This window comes from Alosa pseudoharengus, unplaced genomic scaffold, assembly GCF_046254945.1.
Source record: "Alosa pseudoharengus isolate Yale_2024_CS ecotype anadromous, Long Island Sound unplaced genomic scaffold, YU_APseudo_1.1 YU_APseudo_1.1_scf_2, whole genome shotgun sequence".
Classification (NCBI taxonomy): domain Eukaryota; kingdom Metazoa; phylum Chordata; class Actinopteri; order Clupeiformes; family Clupeidae; genus Alosa; species Alosa pseudoharengus.
The window spans coordinates 57,062,971-57,082,970 of NW_027468663.1; the positions used below are offsets into that span (position 1 = coordinate 57,062,971).

General features: G+C 44.4%; 1 protein-coding gene across 1 annotated transcript in view; it reads right to left on the bottom strand.

Annotated features, from left to right (window-relative positions):
* The window catches only part of fam184aa (family with sequence similarity 184 member Aa), a 45,192-nt gene that overhangs the window by 7,878 nt on the left and 17,314 nt on the right, over positions 1-20,000 (bottom strand). Inside the window, exons 10-14 of the mRNA XM_076293346.1 lie at positions 18,690-18,902; positions 12,767-12,920; positions 6,337-6,464; positions 3,652-3,836; positions 1,978-2,124 (exon numbers count right to left, since the gene is read on the bottom strand). Of these exons, the coding sequence (XP_076149461.1) occupies positions 1,978-2,124; positions 3,652-3,836; positions 6,337-6,464; positions 12,767-12,920; positions 18,690-18,902 (827 nt within the window). The remainder of the gene's footprint in view (positions 1-1,977; positions 2,125-3,651; positions 3,837-6,336; positions 6,465-12,766; positions 12,921-18,689; positions 18,903-20,000) is intronic.

Sequence of the window (20,000 nt, forward strand, 5' to 3'; positions counted from 1 at the left end):
CTGACAAAAAAAACATAGGCGCCAATCAGAGCTTCAGAGCTAAGGCGAGGCTACAGATTAGCGTTAGGTGTCGCTAAAGAACTCCCGTAACTCTCGCTACTTAACAGTAGCCTAATTGCGCATGACATTAATTAATCCGCACACGAGTTTTATGTTTTTTTATACCGTGTATTCTCCATGTAAATTCATGCACCGAACCGTGACGCCCGTACCGTTTCGGTTCAATACGAATACATGAACCGTTACACCCCTAACACACACACACACACACACACACACACACACACACAAAGGCACACACACACACACACACCACAAACTCACACACAAATCATAGAACCACACAAATCATCATCAATCTACTGGTATTCAGGCACATACAACACACACACACACACACACACACACACACACACACACACACACACACACCACAAGCTTACACACACAAATCATATAACCACACAAATCAACAGCAATCTGTAGGTATTCAGGGAAACTGACTGAGCTACTAAACGTCTCTTGTGATGGCAATGTCCAGTGCATCTATATGGGCGTATAGTCAAAAGAGGATGGACGACGGACACATTAAAAAGGGACGCTCAGAGAGCAAATAAGTACGCAAATCATCGCCCCAGTTCATGGTTTCAGTGGGTTGCTCCAGCAGAAATGCACCCTGGGGAAAAACCCTCCGAGAGCAGGCAGCCCAGTCGGAACTGCTGATGCTGCATGGAATGCTACCAGGAGGAGCTTCCACAGACCAGACGAGGAGCACACAGCACAACTAAGCAGCTCCCACAGACCAGACGAGGAGCACACAGCACAACTAAGCAGCTCCCACACACCAGACGAAGAACACACAGCACAGGCAAGCCCACTAAGCAGTTCACCTGGACTTATCTCCACCTCCATGGGCAGCCGTAGCCTACTGGTTAGCGCTTCGGACTTGTAACCGGAGGGTTGCCGGTTCGAACCCCGACCAGTAGGCCCGGCTGAAGTGCCCTTGAGCAAGGCACCTAACCCCTCACTGCTCCCCGAGAGCCACTGTTGTTGCAGGAATCTCACTGAGCCGGGATTAGTGTGTGCTTCACCTCACTGTGTGTTCACTGTGTGTTGAGTCTGTTTCACTAATTCGCGGATTGGGATAAATGCAGAGACCAAATTTCCCTCACAGGATCAAAAGAGTATATATACTTATACTCCAGCCCTAACACAAATACATACAGTACACCACCACAGTAGAACAGCTAAATTGTGCAAACGACTGTCCCCTGGACTGTATGACTGAGCTCCATTTGAGAGCACAGTTTGAGCTAATAGGTAGGCCTTCGGTTTTGGTGTGTTAGTCTAGAATTACTCTAGAATTTACATTTTAAACTAAGGTTCCATTTATTACCATTAATTAAACACAGCAGTAAAGTAATTACTAGGATGCTTAACAGCGTGTAGCATTCATTTTGCTGAAGGGAATGTGAAATATTAAAAAAATTACTCAATCCGAATATTCAAAAGATCTCCGATGGAAAATATCATGCACTAGATGAGATCAAGAAATCATCTCCAGCATTTACAATACAATCAAGTCTAGGGTTTACCCGTATCCTTAACTTCATTAATACTGTAATCGATGGTTTATTCAGGTTAAATATAGCATTAAACCTTCATAAAATCTCTTTCTAAGAAAAGTGAAGCAGCGAGTCTTTACCTAATCCCAGCATGAGGTGCGGAGGTGTTTGAGATGAGGTGTGTGAGGTGCAGAGGTGTGTGAGGTGAGGAGGAGGGGAGGTGTGTGAGGTGAGGAGGAGGGGAGGTGTGTGAGGTGAGGTGAGAAGGTGTGTGAGCTGTGTGAGGTGCAGAGCTGTGTGAGATGAGGTGTGTGAGGTGCAGAGGTGTGTGAGGTGAGGAGGAGGGGAGGTGTGTGAGGTGAGGTGAGAAGGTGTGTGAGCTGTGTGAGGTGCAGAGCTGTGTGGTACTCACAGGATCTGCAGGGCTGAGATCTTGTCCTTGAGCCCCTCCTGGGCTTTGTTAAAGTCGGACAGCATGATGTGCTTCTCTCGGTTGTGTGAGGTGCTCATCTCCCCCATATCCCTCTCGTGTCTCTTAGTCAGGTCCTGCTCATGGGCTCTAAACAACAACAGCTTACATTTATATAGCGTTTTATAAGAACAACAACATTATCATTCCTTATCGACTCCATAACATTATCATCATTCCTCATCGTCTCCATAACAACCCCAGAAGCACTACATTATTATTCATTATCATCTCTTTAGCAGCAATATCTTTAGCCATCATCTCGTTAACCACAGTCATTCATTATTATCTCTTTAACGATAATATCACTAGTTATCATTTTGATATTTTATAAGCATAACTATTTGTTAGACTCATTAACATGGATTATTTGTTATCATCGGCATGACAGCGTGTGCACAACAACATTACCATTTGTCTCTCTTCTCTATTACAAGAGATGTAAACACGCTTCTCTCTATGTGACAGCTAGTTTATTTATTTGGATTCAGCTTCTGGTCTGCATTAAAGACAGTGTTTAAATGACTTTGCATTTGTTGTGCATTTTGTTGTGTAATCATAAATGTCTCCTTTCTTCATTATTAGAAATGATCCGAATATGTTTATTTCTTTCAGAAGGGCTCCTCCCCGGCCTCCGGAGGGATATTTATATCTTGAGCGGAGTCCTTAGAAGCATCTTTCACAGTCAGAGCTGAGTCATCGTTGTGTCCAGAGGGACGAATGCTTTTTCCCAGCCATATTTAGCTTCTCACACTGCTTTTGGTATCCATGAGCATCTGCATCCACACTGCTTTCAGACGTCTTAACCCTTTTAGCCTCCCTGGTCGTTCCCATCAATCTAGATTACTGTTCATGAATTAGAAATGTCACGACTGATATTCCCCATGTAAGAAATGAAAGTACTCTTACTGTTTTTGTAAGTCGATTAATACCATTCACACTGAAATAAGTCGATTAATACCCTTTGCACCTTCGCAAAAAAAAAGAATTGCAAACTTGCATCCAGTGAAAATTGAATTTGCCAATTGACTGACATTGACTGATAAGGACTACACACAAGGTTGATACATCGTGTGGTTCATGTTTTTAAATTATTAATCATTATCTTCAGTGTGATTTTACTTCCATTTCTCTACTTAGTCCAATTCACTGGTTAGCTGCTTCTTTTCTATCCAATCTTTACTGGACAGTGGACACAGCCTGAGGAGTAACACTATTTGAATGGCAACTCAAAGTCAGAGCAAATGAGTTGTGAGACTTCAGGGCAAACAGCTTGCTGTTGGAGACTGTGGCATTACCAGCAATAAGGAAAGCAAGTCGGGGGTCCAATGGCTTTAAGGCGGCAGGTGAAGCAGGTAAGGCGCACCTGAAGCAGGTGTAACGGAGGCGAACTGAGCTAGCTAGTTACCCGTGTAAATCCTCACAGCTCTAACCTTAAGAACGCTTCTAACCTCTGAGTTGGAAGCCTGGGCTTTTAGGTCAGTGGTTAAAGCGTTCGACTCCCATCTCGGTGTGTGTGTGGAGGGGTGCGGGTTTGAGGGCCGTGAGCGGCGGACGAATTACGACCTCGGCTACACAGGCCTGGGGCAGATCTGTGCCGCAGGTCAGACGTCTCACCTGATCTGCAGGTTGGCCTCGCTGCGGATGCGCAGCACCTCCTTGCCCTTGAGCTCCAGCTCCTTGGTGAGCGTGCTGATGGTCTCGTTGAGCGAGTGGATCTCGCGGTCCAGGTCCACGATGCGCTTCTTCCGGCACGAGACCTCCTTCTGCAGGTCCGAGATCCGGCCGAACAGCTCCTGCTCCTGACAAGAGTCCACCACACGTCACGTGCAGAACAAACAAGACAACATCACACACACACACACACACACACCATGATCTCAAACATAGCTCATCTGTCTCATCAGCTCATCTGTCCCCGCTTCAGCTGAGCACGCGCATGCACGCACACACACACACACACCCGCGCACACATGCTCACATGCCTTCCATTAACGGATGACTGAGTGCCCAAAATGTATCCGCGGATAAAATGAAGGGATGCGCCCACTCATGTGTGCACGCGGTTCATTTAATTAGACTGTTTTCAAATCTGCTTACCAAAGCAATGGTAGCTCTCCTTTCCAGCCCCAGAGGCTTACAAAATATTTAACTGGGTCACATTACGAGGCACACCATTGTGCTGTATTATTAACTACAGACAGACATACATGAAAGGGAAGGAGAAAATAAGAAAAGAGAGAGAGAGAGAGAGAGAGAGAAAGAGAGAGAGAGAATTCTAACCTGTCTATATGAATGTGGGGAAAGAAATCGTCAGTGCTTTATCCTATGCCTTATCAAAGGCACCATTTTCATTTCCCGTCACGGTCTGGATTATCTATGATGAAACCGTCTTGTGTCTTAATGAAACCGTCTGGGTGGATTCACCATATCAGTTTCTCATCATTTTCAGATCTGCCTCAGATTCATCCCTGGTCTGGAAGGGAGCCCACCATGTGAATGTACTAGGCTAGTGGATGAAAGTTAGTTTGTTTTCGTCCTTATTAACTTCATCCAGAACGGCATCCCGATGGATGCTCCTCTTGCATAAAAGACTACAATTATGATACACAACACCCATGAGCTCTCGTTTATTTCAGGCGTTCCACAACAAACAGACACGCTGCTTGAGGAGGAATTCTCTGATGTGCATATTAGAGAATTCCGCTCACTGGCACTGACTGCCCACACACGCATACACACACACACATACACACATACACACATGCACACGCACACACAGGCAAACAGACACACACACAAGTACACACAACAAACACCCCACTCACATTCACATTCACACACACCCTCATAACCCACACATTTTAGTCATATTCTATGAAAATGAATAGCTTGTTCATTAACTGGATTCAGCTACATAATGTATAAATGCAAAAGCTTTGATGGAAGGCTTTTACAAGCAACAATTGTTTTTTCTCTAATTTCCACTAAAGCTACATCCACTTTAGGAGTCCAACCAGTACAACACACTACACACACACACACAATTGAATTGGCAGACAGATGTGTTCACCTCATTGGAAATGTTCTGACTGTTTAATAGACCCTGTGTGTAGCCAAAGCCTCCATGGCAGGAAGAGCCCCGAGAGCTGGAATATCCGTTCATTTGACTGAGAGGATCTGTCTTACAGGAGGCTCTCAGAATACTAAACACCCTGCTTTTCACCTTGCTGTCGCTATTTGTGTGCTTAACAGTTTTTTAACAGCAATTTAGGCCTACTTGGGAAGATCCTTAACAGTAAGCAATTTAGGCCTACTTGGGAAGATCCTTAACAGTAAGCAATTTAGGCCTACTTGGAAAAATCCTGGTGTATGATCAATAGTGTATGATGCTAACTGTAGATGCTAACTGTCTTGATAAGCTACTGTATGTTGTTTTTAGATGCTGTGTGACACGCCATCGCCATATGCTGCATCATGGCTAGTGTTCCATGCTGCAGACTGCATTACTATCTTTGAACACTGAGATTTTGGTCATTTTGGTCATTGCTTTTATCTCACCAAGAGGGCTGCATGCCAGTTTATGTATGATCCACCTGCTATCTAGTACCTTCAAAACTTCAGCTTAAGTTCTAGCCAGCTTAAGTACTGATGACACAAAGTAGCCTATAGTATGTTAACTTCACTCAATAGCAATTTATATGCAGACATTCGGATGTAAATGATCAAACACTATATTTCTCCCCTACCAATTTCACAACAGTTAGCTAGCCCGTTCTCGAGCACTCAACTATCCCGCTTGCTTGGGATAGCAGCTGTTTAGTGTGCACATGCTCCCTGACTCCGGTTTTGGGTTGCCAGGTTTTTTAACAAATGGGTTGAAATTGTATGAAATGTGACGTGCACATGTGTAGAATGTATTTCCATATACAATCTAACAACTTGGGAAATATCACACAGATATGCAAAACGAATGCATCCATGATATTCATAATGAGGTTTGACAGTCATGCAAATAGCGGGGGGTTTCAGAGAGAAATAACAAAAAAACAAAAAGGAAAATAACTCCAGGAGATGGCCTTGAAACACGGGGAAAAGAAAATAACTCCAGGAGATGTGGCCTTGAAACACGGGGAAAAGAAAATAACTCCAGGAGATGGCCTTGAAACACGGGGAAAAGATGTGGGAGAGTTGGCTGGTATTTTTCCCCATTGTGTCTGCTGCTGTTGTTGATATAACATTAATAAAATATTGTGCAATTATAAAACAAAATGGATGTACAAAAAGAGGTGTAGCTCTCACCAAGTTCTTGCTACGTTCCAGAGTGTTCTCCAGCTCCAGCTGGGCAGTTTTATTCTCCTGCTGGTGCACCTGTCTCAGGTGCTCGATAGCCGTAGCGTGCAGGTGATTCAGCTCCGAGCGGAGGGACGCTGCAGCACAGAGAGGATAGTAAAGGTCAGTCACGATCCTGCTACCAGCTCAATTGCCATGGGAAAAAACACATTACAAATTTGCAAAATCAGGACACATATGTTTATATTTATGGTTATGTTTTTAGTTCTTAGCAGACACTTATGTCCAAAACGACTAACAATGACATCAATAAACAATACATTAACATTAAAATTAACAGTTTAAAGTAAAGTCCTACAGCCTTCATTAAAAAACACCAATAACACAATATGTATACTTTAAAAGTGCATGGTTTCAGGTCTGGAGTAAGGGGGAAAAGGAGGGGACTACGAGAGAGAGAGAGAGAGAGAGAGAGAGAGAGAGAGAGAGTGAGAGAGAGAGAGAGAGAGAGAGAGAGAGAGAGAGAGAGAGAGAGAGAGAGAGAGAGAGATATGTCACGGTTAAGATGTAACGGATAAATAAACGAGTTTTACGCCATGCGCCAGGGTGCAAAATAGGGGCCATAGAGTTTCAGATGAGGAGAGAGATAGTAATTCGAGAGGAATGAGAAGACGCAGACAGGAGTCAGATATGATGTGTACGATCTGAGAGTGAATGGAGTGAGACAGTACAGGAGACAAGATTAAGAAAGGAGTGAGACAGGACTGAAACAGGAGTGAGACATAAACAGGACTGAGGCAGGAATAAACAGGACTGAGGCAGCCTCAGGCAGGAATAAACAGGAGTGAGACAGGAATAAACAGGACTGAGGCAGGAATAAAGAGGACTGAGGTGAGTTTAAATTTGGCAAACAGTGGCGAATGTTCATGGTGAACATGTTTTCTTTGAACAGTTAAATTTGACTGATTTGGTGTTAACATTCCATTGTAACGGTAATTGACCGATCCCAAGCCCCTCCTCCCATTGTCAGTCCCATAGTTACTGTTGCTAAGTCGGACAAGTTTGCAGGAAAGTGTGCGAGAACGCGTGTTCAACATGGGGACGCAGCACCCCCATTTAGCCTAGTGCAACAGTGTATGCTGGATTTCTGGGCGTCAAGTAATATTGATATATTCAAAAAACAGAGGTCAGAAAGGCCTTCAGTATGCAGAAGGACACATTCACAATGTCCGCTGTCATCAACGAGGTGGAACACCACAAATTGAGGACAAAAAAATCCGGTGTCGTGGATCTTAATGGGATCCGGATAAACAATTAGCACGTTATCCCGAGCAGGTAGTTTACCTTATTTGCTGCAGATGTGACTCTGATTCAATAAACAGGTCTGTGCGAACATATGGTGTTGACGTGTCCATAACAAAATCTAACCATATTTCGAGGATTAGTAAGACGGGACCAAGTGCTGCAGATCCAAGTTCACGCAACTTGGGAGAGTGACTAGCCTGTTAAGCAGCTCATGTTGGGGAGGTGGAGAGAAGCTTCTCTTCGGTAGGCCGAGAGTCTACTTATTTTTTTGAATGGCTGCTTTAGAAGGAAGAGTTCAACTAGATGTACCGCGTAGCGGTACAAAATATGACCGCCGCTCAGTCCTGCACATCCATTCCGCGAAAATAAATCATATTAATGAATTTGTCTCCATCTTCTACTCCATTCCTCACTCTTGAAACTTTTGTGTATGCTTGTTTGAAATGTGTGTTTGCACACATTCCGCACACAAAGTAGCCTACTGGCGCTGCAAAGGTGAATAGATTTGTTTCTGGGCCAAAAAATCTGTAACATTGTTATAAAACCTTTAAAATCTCTAAACAATCACAAGTAGGGCAGTTCATCACAGTCCATCCATTGCAACTGGACTGATGAAAGGTACACCTGTAGGCTACATTGTATTTGGGAAAAGCAGAAGGTAGCAGCATAATGTATTTATTTATTTATTATTAAACAAAACAATCCCTGTCAGTTCCATGCAGTTTTCAACAGCTATCAAGAAGAGAGGTCATGTCATGGATTTTTGTGAATGTTTCTTCTTCTACATATGCATAAGTTTAGTCATCTAGTTCAAATGATATTCAGCTTTATTGTCAATGCACAAATGAAATACCAGTAGTCTAAAACAAAATGCCGTTTTTCCCAGTGGTGCAAATAACTGACATGTCCAAAGGGCCTTCATGAAATGCGTTGCGAGACTGTTCATACACATTTTAACGGGCAAAGTTGAAGAGCTACTCTCCGTTATTGTTTGTGCAAATAATATGCTGATTCATGTTCCCTTGCATTTTGCAACCATGAGGTCAATGGTTAAGCTCAATCTTTTGACGCAATCTTTTGATTTTCACCCAGCCTAGTCCATGGTAGGCGCCCGATAGAAATATTGTTTAATTTTGCGATTGAGATATCCACGCACTGGCGCCCCCCCTGCGACGTGTTCGCCCCCCGGTTTTAGAGCTATTCTAAATGCAAAAATGCATAGAGGGAGTTATGACAAAACCGTGACTGTTAACAAACTATAAGCTATATAAGGTAGGCCCTATGCTAGGCCTATTACACAACACAAATTGTCGCTAGGCTATGCTGGCGACCCAAATAAAATCTCCGTTGGAACCAATGGCTTACACCTTACAGTATCAAGCTGCCACCTCTTGGCGAAAAAGTTAATAGTTTTGCATATCAGTAGTAATACATTTCACGTAGCTGTGAATCACGGAAAGGGCGAATGAAGTGGACACTTCTAAACGGAACCCAACCCACTGTACAGTAGCTCAAGGTCTGTGGCTAAAGCAGCCATAATGAAAGCGTTATCATTGTTTGGATACTTCACACACACGTGTTTTTTAATCGCATAGACTACAACTACCAAGCTGGAATCAAAGCACATCGACTCCCCTCTCACACCCTAAACACGCACTTCGAACAAACAAAAAGCGCCTCAGTCTCACGGAATAGCCATAGGCAAAACTTTATCTGACCCTTGTAACGTTGGTACTAAATCATTCATCGCAAAGAATGATTTTTGTAGCACGTGCAACAAATATGTGTAGGTACAGCCCTGCCCTGAATACATCTCAACGTGCGCTCTAAAACATCTGGTTTAAATGGAGATTGTAGATCATCACGGGATCATAGACAGGTTATCTTTCAGGTAGCCTATATATTTTCCATTAAAAAACCATCACGTAGCGAACGTGTTGTGGCTAACTCACTTAGCTCCTGTTAGTAGCCTAGGTTATGGTCATAAGCAAATGAGATGACAGTCGAAAGATACAATTAGTGCTGTTATCGATTTGCTTGGTAGCTTATAAACGCATTTATGGTTTTCTACAAATACATCAATAATCAAATTGGCCTCCATCACTCAACCATGCTAACGGTAACATTATTTTACCTACGTTCTGCTATTGATAGGATTAACGTAGCCTACCTGCAGTAAAAAACAAGCATGTCCGATAAACATTCTCAGATTTATTTCGGCTTCAAGAGGAAATGGGAATTACATGTCATGCAGAAATCATCCTACCCTTAGACGTTCTCTGCGGTAAACTACTGTAGCCTACAGTCTTGTCCTTGTAGGAAGCATAGTGTCTTTCCAACCCATTTAAGATTAACTTCCAACAAAATTACGTCTCACTGCAACGATGCGCCATCTAGTGGACAAACGACTACTTATCGCCAATACTGGAAATGCAGCCATGATGATGATGATGAATATTTATTTTGGCTTTCTTTTAATCCTACTGAATTTGTAATTATGTATCGGCCGTTCTAATACCGATAGTATGTGGGTGCCTGTGTGTGTGTGTGCATGTGTATATGTGTGCACCACCATCTACAGGCCAATGAGTGTAGAGTCACTAAATGTACACATAACTTAATTTTTTAGACCCCCCCATGGATGAAATTCTACGAAACTTGGCATACCCCCAGAGAATGTCAGGTTAATCATACACATAAAATTTGGTGCAGTTCTGAACGTCTTTACTGAAGAGAGGGGCGATTAAAGCAGAATGATATTGCATTTTCATTTTTTACCGGGGGGGTGCAAATCACAAATGAGTGATTATGGGCTAAGTTGATGTGGGCCCTTGAGACCAACATACCATAAAAATTTCTTCATCCTCGGTGCCACGGTTCAGGTAGTTATTGAGGAAAAACTGCATTTTTTGGGTTTCGGGGGGCCCAGCGCGGAGGGGGAGTGGCCCCCGGGGACCAAACGAAATTTTTCCGTAAAAGTCTAGTGGGGCTACATACCCACCAAATTTCATGTGCCCTGGTGTTTCGGTGCCCCGGGTATCGTTGACCAAAATTTCAGGAAGTAGATGACGGGAAAAAAAAAAAAAAAAAAAAAAAAAAAAAAACTTTGACAATCCCTATATGACCGCTTCGCTAGCTTCGCTAGCGGCGGTCATAAATAAACATGATACAAGTGTATTGAAAAGAACCCAATCCGAGTTCAAACTCATACCACGCATAGGCTATCTGCAGTTTGCAGACGTGGTTTGTCTTGCACTAGACTTCATCATTATGCTATAATTAATTTAAACGTGGGCAATGTAGTAGGCTAGGTCTAATATTGGCAATTTCGAGACTGCATAGCCTATAGCAAGGCATAGTTTTGAATCAGCACATAATTCGATCTTTAGAAGACATTGTCTATCTCTCGTTCAGCCATCAATAATGCATCGCAGTAGGCTAGTATTGCGTTTGTTGAAAAAATGATCATTAGCCTATTTCTGTCAACAGTCTTCTATCCCAAGTTAAACATGACAATGTAGCAAAGCTGAAAGTATGTTCTTGATGTGTGTAAGGCGATACGTGATTGAAGGTGTAGCCTTTTGCGCGTCTTCCAATCGTATGAATGTGCGAGTTCAGTTCCTGCAAGGTAGGTATATTTTTTTTGCGTAGGCTTATGTTGTCGTTTCATCAGTGGAAACCAGATTTAGTTATGTTTTTGTGTGTAGTTATGAACACAAATAAAGGGAACATTTTCGTACACACTCAGATTTCTTTAGGCTACTGAAAAGTAGCAGCCTATCCAAAGTTATGCAAAGTTAGGCCTATGTGTGTTAACGTTTTACACGGTCAGGATATCGGATGTCACTTCTACAAGTATCTCAGAACCTTTTTGAGCTCTTTAGTTATTTAGTTTCTTAGGCTACTCGCAAAAGAAGCATTATAGCCTTCGCATAACTGGCGTATTGTCATACAGAACGGACACTAGAAAATTCAAAATTGACCGAGGTTGACCGAGGTCCTCCAAAGTCCTCATTGTGACATAGTAAAAGGGGGCGGGGCTTGGGATCGGTCAATTGCATTGTTGCCAACCTCATGTCCAGTTCCACTGAACACCATTTGCGATTGTTTGCAAAACGTTCGCTGCCAACTCAGTGCAAACGGAAAACTGTAAGCAAACGTTTGCCTATGTTTGCGAATTTGAATGCATTTCAGTGAGACAGGACTAAACTAGAAGTGAGACGGCACTAAACGAGGAGAGAGACAGGAATAAACGAGGAGTGAGACAGGAATAAACCAGGAGTGAGACAGGAATAAACCAGGAGTGAGACAGGACTAAACCAGGAGTGAGACAGGACTAAAGGGCCGTTCACCCCAAGACTGATAACTATAATGATAAGGGCCAAAAACATGAAGAAAGATATCGTCGGAGATCACTTTCAGAAAGATATCGTCGGAGATCACTTTCAGAATGATTTTAAGAACGAAAAAAAGCTGACAGCCCATCAGAATCAATCAAATTTTAGCGATCACATTCATCAACACAAAGAGGCTGTTCTTCTTTGTGAACTTTTTCACACTTTTCTTCACTGGTCAGTGTGGATGTTTTTATTGTTATGGTTATAGTTATCGTTATTAGTGATAGGCCCTTAAACCAAAGTCCTTTTAGGCAAGTCCCTCCACTCGGCGGCCATATTACAACGCTTTTTGGGCACTCATCGGGCATCGTATTCGGCAGAAATGCGTGTGCGCAAGGCTTTACGTCACCAACCTTGCTCCAGCTGCGAGTTCACAACACATTATTGGCTCAATGTATTCACATCACACCACATGATTGGCTCAATGTATTCACATGTCGACGTTTTGCCGAGGAAGGGGTGGGATATGTGTAGACAACGGCCATATTGGCGTTACAAACTAGCCCCATGCATTTCTATGGAGGATTTTATGAGTGCTGTGTCTCCTCATTAGAAAGTCTCTGCTTAAACCAGGAGTGAGACAGGAATAAACAGGACTGAGACAGGACTAAACCAGAAGTGAGACAGGAATAAACAGGACTGTGACAGGACTAAACCAGAAGTGAGACCAGGACTAAGGCAGGACTAAGGCAGGAGTGGGCTAGTGGCAGGACGGCAGCAGTGATGTTGCGGCGCACCTAGCATGGCCTTGCCCTCATCCTCTAGCTCGAAGCGCAGTGTCTGCAGCTCCTGCTCCGACTGCTGCCGCAGGATGTCCAGCGTCTGCCTGTGTGCCTCCCGCAGAGCCTGCAGCTCCTCACGCTGCTCCTGCTTCATGCGCTCCTCCAGCTCCTACACACACACACACACACACACACACACACACACACACACACACACACACAGGTATAACACAGATGTGCGTGCTGACACATATATACACGCACACTATAGCTCAAATGCATGTTTACACACACACACACACACACACACACACACACACACACACACACACACGCACACACACAGGTATAACACAGATCCGCGTGCAGACACATATATATAGACACGCACACTAGGTATAGCTCAAATGCATGTTCACACACACACACGCACACACACACACACACACACACACACACACACACGCACACACACACACACACACACACACACACACACACACACACACAGATGGCATTGAGTGTGAGCAGAGAGAGAGAGCAAAAGAAACTGCTCTCTGCACCCCTGCTGACACAAGCAAGATGAACAGAAAAGTGGTTCACCAGATGACATGACACACACACATATACACACGCGCACACACACACCAACACCCCCTACACGCAGAAGCATACATGCACACACACACGCACACACATAGACACGCGTACACACACACCAAAACCCACAGGCATAGGCACGCGCACACACACACACACACACACACACACACACACACACACAATGACACAATCAGTGTAAAATGGATTTCTTCGAAGGCGCTCGCCTGTGATGCTCTGATGCGATGTGTCACAGCAGCCTGGTCTCCCCACGACACCTTGGGGATCTGAGCCCTGCAGATAATACAGCCCAGCGGGGCCTCCCGCTTTAGACGCTCGCTCTCTCTCTCTCTCTCTCTCTCTCTCTATCATCCCCCATTCATACCTGACGGCCTCTGCACTGCCACCATATGAAAAATTAACTCCGACATCTACCCAGCTCCCTGTCAATGCCACCACCCCCACCCCCACCTCCTCCTCCACCATCTCCACCGCCATCTCCACCACCATCTCCACCACCATCTCCACCACCTCCACCCCGCTCCCCTGCACTCCACCGCAGCGGCCGGAAAAAGCTTGCTGTGCCATCAGACACACTCACGCTCTTAACATGCCGCAGTTCAGGATGAAAGAGCGCTACTTTGTTTATTTATTTACCAGTAATCCTGAGGACGGAGAAAGAAGCTTAAAAAGGGAGAACGATCGCTTGGCCAGGCAGGCATGGAAGATGGAGAGAGAGAGAGAGAGAGAGAGAGAGAGACAGAGAGAGAGAGAGAAAGACAGAGAGAGATAGAGTGAGAGTGAGATAGAGAGACAGAGAGAGATAGAGAGAGACAGAGAGAGAGAGGGATAGACAGAGAGAAAGACAGAGAGAGAGTAAGAGGGAGGGAGAGAGAGAGAGAACTGACAGAGAAAAAGAGGGAAAGCATGTTAGCCTCTGCATCAAAGGCGTTGTTCAGGGTGGATGCTAAATATGCCATGGCAAACCTAGACGGCAGAGGGAAATGAAATTGAGGTTGGGGACTGGGAGCCATCTCTACTGTAGCATCTGCCAGAGACTGTACCAGAACGCACGACAGCTATGGCTCACGTCTGTCATAACAATGTGTTGAAATTCCAAAGAAAAATGTTGTGGAGATATCGGCCTCAATTATGTCTTTGTGTGGGCCAGCATATTAGCTCTGCCTATGCCCTGGGCTTTGGAGAGACCCTTGGAACAATGCCCATTGTTGACACAGTTTTATAATGAAATGGAAGTGAATTGAATCTGTCAAGGGAAGACGGTTACTGAATGGAGCAGACCAGAATGGAAATAAATAAGTCTAAATATGACTTAGTCATGAGTGACAGTAGTGCTGGAGCAGACAAATGGAAACAAGTGATAAGCCTAAATATTAGCTTTTCACGAGCAACATAAATGGACCTGATAAATGATGACAAATTGAAGAGTTTGGTTCAAAAACGCTATATCCTCCATTTTAATGAATTTTCATAAATATTTTTTTTACATTTTGATTTGCAAGTAATTTCAGTAGAACGGTAGTTGGGTATTGTTGTTTGATTTATCTTTACTCAATCAAAATGACACAACTGCAATTTTATTGATATTACCGTACCTGAAATACTCAATTAAATTATGTGACATTTTAATGTTTTTAAAAATGGAGATATAGCGTTTTGGAACCAAACTCTTCAATTATAGTTCTCAAATAACATCAATAATCCTAGCAGCCCAGAAATAGTCCCTCCCATCCCAGCCCAACTAGTACCCCCTACCCCAGTCCCCCATCCCAGCCCAACTGGTACCCCCTACCCCAGCCCAACTGGTACCCCCTACCCCAGTCCCCCATCCCAGCCCAACTGGTACCCCCTACCCCAGCCCAACTGGTACCCCCTACCCCAGTCCCCCATCCCAGCCCAACTAGTACCCCCTACCCCAGTTGAACATTTTTGACATTGCCGTCTTCGAAAATTCTTTTTAAAAAACATATACTGTCAGTCCCCAACACAATCTCCAATATGATCCAAGTTCAGAGTCATTGCAGCTAAGACCACCTCCTCCCTCTCCTCTGACTTCAAGAACAGCAGACTTAGGCAGATTTAGGGCTTTAAATTGTTGCATTCACCACAAGAGACTACAACAACTAATTATGTTCTACTGAGATCCATATTCTCACAGTCATAGCAGCCCCAAATCCAACCCGCTCAACCCCTCATCCCTGCTTCCTAAGCAGCAAATTTCAAGCCTTTTAAAAAACAGCATCCCATTTACCATGAGTGTGGTGGCACCGGGCCCTTAGGCCACAGCAGAATCACTGATGTCACACCGTGCGTCGTGGGGTGAAGGATGACAATGCCGTGGGGTTGCTTCCATGGAGACAAGAAGAAAAGTAGGGGTGAGGAGGATGAGTTCTACTGCACTGCATTGTGGGATGGGGGTGGAGGTGGGTTGGGGAAGTAATGGAGAGATAATGATGATCACAATCATTCAGGGACGACAGGCATACATGTAAAGATGGAGGTGAAATGTACACTGAATTATATTTACTTTTATATATATATATTATATTCATTTATATTAGCTTTTATCCAAAGCATGATTTTACAGTAAGAAGTGCATTCTCATCAGCATGTGTGTTCTTTGAGAACTGATTTCAGAACATTTCAAACAGAGTTAAACGTTCCAATGAGCCAAGTATGTTTCCTTTGAGCTTTTGAAATTTAAATGTTTCTGTGTAAAACAATTCCAAATTGTTCCATTTAAATTTTAGGCCTTGGCAATGTGTTAGTTCAAAAACAAGTAAATGAAAAACTGTCTGAAAATGTTTGTGAATGTTTGCCTTTTTGCTGATTTGATTACACCTCAGTTTAGCTACTGGACAGAATCAGGTGTTATTTTTATTTTTTTGGTGTCCTGGGTGGATCCATCCTTCAACTGCACCAGGTTGGGGTCACGGCTACATCAGATCCATTCCACAGTCAGATGCTATCAAGCCATGCTTGTTTGTTTGTTTGTGCATCGGTACTCAGAACATACTGCAGAGTGTCGTGTTGCAAGTGAACCGCACTCCCCCTCACCTCAAGAGACCTGCTAGCGACAGACACAAACACTCCTGGGCTTAAGGCCCAGTGCTGACGCACCACAGGTTACATTTACAATGTGTTTTCTCCTAGATCATTTCTTAGATCAATGTGTGTCATGGAGGCACTTGAGCATCAAGGAGCCACTTGTGATGAAACGTCAAATGAGAAAAGTACAAAGCAAAGTAAGTGCTTCTGAAGCAGCTGAAAGCATGACTCAAACAAACACTCTCTGATTCACCACGCCTGTCACACAGCCTCTGGGACCCAGGAATAGCAACACTGGTTCAGCGCAGGTCTAGGATGACGACTGCAGGATCCAACATTTACTTGTTTGCTACCGAGGGCAAAGTTTGGGAACAAGCCAAATTCGTCACTGTGATTCACTGCGGTTGACCCGGTTTTTTAATGTGCACGGCTTCTTTAAGTGTCCTAATTATTGTGTACAAAGTACACACACAGAAACTAAGATCCAGATTTAGCCGTGTATTTCGTTTGTGTTGTTTGTTAGCGTGACTGTGCCCTGGACAGTCAGCGGGCCCTGGATATCATTCAGTCCCCTGCGGCTGATGGGCATCAATATTCATTAGATAGCAGATGATGACTTTAATACACACAGATTAGTGTTCCTTTCCATGAGGCACGTAAAATGTAATAAGCTTTCTGCTCCCCGAGGTCAGTACACCAAAAAAATTATATTGGCAAGCTTGTGCGTTAAGCATTAAGTAGCTTAGTGTTGCTGCTCTTAAACTCTGGTTCATATATTGTATGCTAAACTCTAGTTGGCATAATGTACGTTCATGTTGGCTAAACTCGGGTAAGCTTGATCTATGCCCTGAGTTGCTAACGTCTGGTTAGCATTGTGCCTTTATGCAGGTTAAACACTGGCAAGGGTAACCCAGCCTTAAGCTAGCTGAACCCTGCTTTGCATACATACCCTCAGGATATCCAGGCACTTGTGACTAAAATGTATACTGAGGCTGCCTAGGTTTTTGGCTTTACACTTTCACATACCCTGAGGTTAGCCAAGCTTTGGTTATGAATCATGTACCCACAGGTTCCCATTTTGTAACCATCACATACTGTGCGGTTAGCCAAGCTCTGGCTAGCACTACATACCCTTTGGTTGCCTGAGATTTAGCAACCATAACATACCCTGATTTACATGTAAAGCAACATGTTGTATTGATATACGCCTTGTCATTCCCCTTGGGGATCAATAAAGTATCTATCTATCTATCTATCTATCTATCTATCTATCTATCTCGACGTGATAGATGCCCATTTAGTGCTATGGGGGTATCCAGTGCATTGAAAACTGATGAAAAGGCTCATGCTCCTGCTGAGAGTTACATACCAAGTATCCCGGGTACACATCAGCAATGACAGAGACGCCATTTTGCCTATTATAAGTCTATGTACCATCAAAACTAACCGCTGTTAAGGTTAAAAATGACATATTGTTGCTTTAAGGACCATAACAGGTCTGTTAAGGTTAAAAATGACATATTGTTGCTTTAAGGACCATAACAGGTCTGACTGTTAGTTGTTTGGTATTTGTATGCTCTGAGGTTATCTGAGCTTTAGTGACCGTCCCCTACCCTGAGGCTGGTTGAGCTTTAGTGACCGTCACCTACCCTGAGGCTGGTTGAGCTTTAGTGACCGTCACCTACCCTGAGGCTGGTTGAGCTTTAGTGACCGTCACCTACCCTGAGGTTATCTGAGCTTTAGTGACCGTCACCTACCCTGAGGCTGGTTGAGCTTTAGTGACCGTCACCTACCCTGAGGCTGGTTGAGCTTTAGTGAACGTCACCTACCCTGAGGTTATCTGAGCTTTAGTGACCGTCACCTACCCTGAGGCTGGTTGAGCTTTAGTGACCGTCACCTACCCTGAGGCTGGTTGAGCTTTAGTGACCGTCACCTACCCTGAGGTTAGCTGAGCTTTAGTGACCGTCACCTACCCTGAGGCTGGTTGAGCTTTAGTGACCGTCACCTACCCTGAGGCTGGTTGAGCTTTAGTGACCGTCACCTACCCTGAGGCTGATTGAGCTTTAGCGACTGCGACATGCCCTGAGGTTAGCTGAGCTTTAGTGACCGTCACCTACCCTGAGGTTAGCTGAGCTTTAGCGACCGTCCCCTACCCTGAGGCTGGTTGAGCTTTAGCAACTGCGACATGCCCTGAGGTTAGCTGAGCTTTAGCGAGCGTCCCCTACCCTGAGGTTGCGTTGGCGGGCCTCCTCCATGGTCTGTACCCTACCCTGAGGTTGCGTTGGCGGGCCTCCTCCATGGTCTGTACGGCGATGCAGTGGGCCTCCTGGAGGCGTCGCTCGCGGTGCTGGTTGTCCAGGGTCATCTCCTGCATCTCCTGCGCCAGGTGCTCGCGCTCCTGGGCGAACTGGGACTGCATCTGCTGCAGGGCACTCTTGGACTGGGACAACTGCAGCTCCAAACTCTGCTTCAGTAGGGAGATCTGAGCCCCAGCGTGGAGGGAGAGAAAGAGAGAGATGGAGAAAGGGAGAGAGTGGAGAAAAAGGAGAGCAAGCGAGAAAGAAGAAGAAAGAAAGAGACAGAAGAAAGAGACAAAGAAAGAGGGGAGAGAGAGAGACAAAAGAGACAGAGATTTGCTAATGGTTAATCTCACTTTGTGCTGCTGACATTTAAAAAAAAAAAAAAAAAAAACTGTTGGCCTTTTTATGCCAATTAATGACAGAACAGTGGAGAATGACAGGAAGCGAGCAGGAGAGAGAAAGTCGGGGGTGGGATCCGGAAAGGACCACGGGGCGGGAATCGAACCTGGGACGCCGGTATACGGTGCAGGTGCCCCAGCCAGTCGTGCCACGACTGGGGCCATGTGCTGCTGGCATTTACATTTGCATTTGTTCATTTAGCAGACACTTCTATCCAAAATGACTTACATATGACAACTATATTACATTTCTTCATTTAGCAGACACTTCTATCCAAAGTGACTAACATATGTCAACTATATTACAAGGGCCATGGTCCCCAGAGCATCTTAGGGTTAAGTGCCTTGCTCAAGGGCACAACGGTGGAAGCCGGGAATTGAACCCACAACTTTTCAGACTACCCAGCTCCTTAACCACTACGCTACCACCGCCCCGATGAATGACACTTTACAGTTCCAGGCAAGAAAACTTGTAATGGGTACCCTGAGAACCTTCAAACATGCATTGTGAGACCCTTCAGGTATTGTACAGGCTAAATACCCCTTACACGTGTTTTTGATTTGATGTTTTCTGATTTGATGTTACTGTTCAGTATATGGAGAGTGAACATAGGAGAGATGCAGATGCGTTCAGAGGGAACATCCAAAGTCACAGCTTACAGAAACACGAGTCTGAGTGGATCTCAGGTGCCACGGCTTGACAGGCTGCAGTGCGCTTCATGGCATTCCTTTGTTTTTGTTTGTTTTTTGTCTTTTCCGTGTCCTCTGGGGACCTGGAGGCTAAACTGGGAGCTTAACAGAAGACAAACATCACAGGTGCCTCAAGACCTGTGGTTGTTTTAAAAAAAAAATACTGCATTTGTTTGTGAATGAATGATTGCA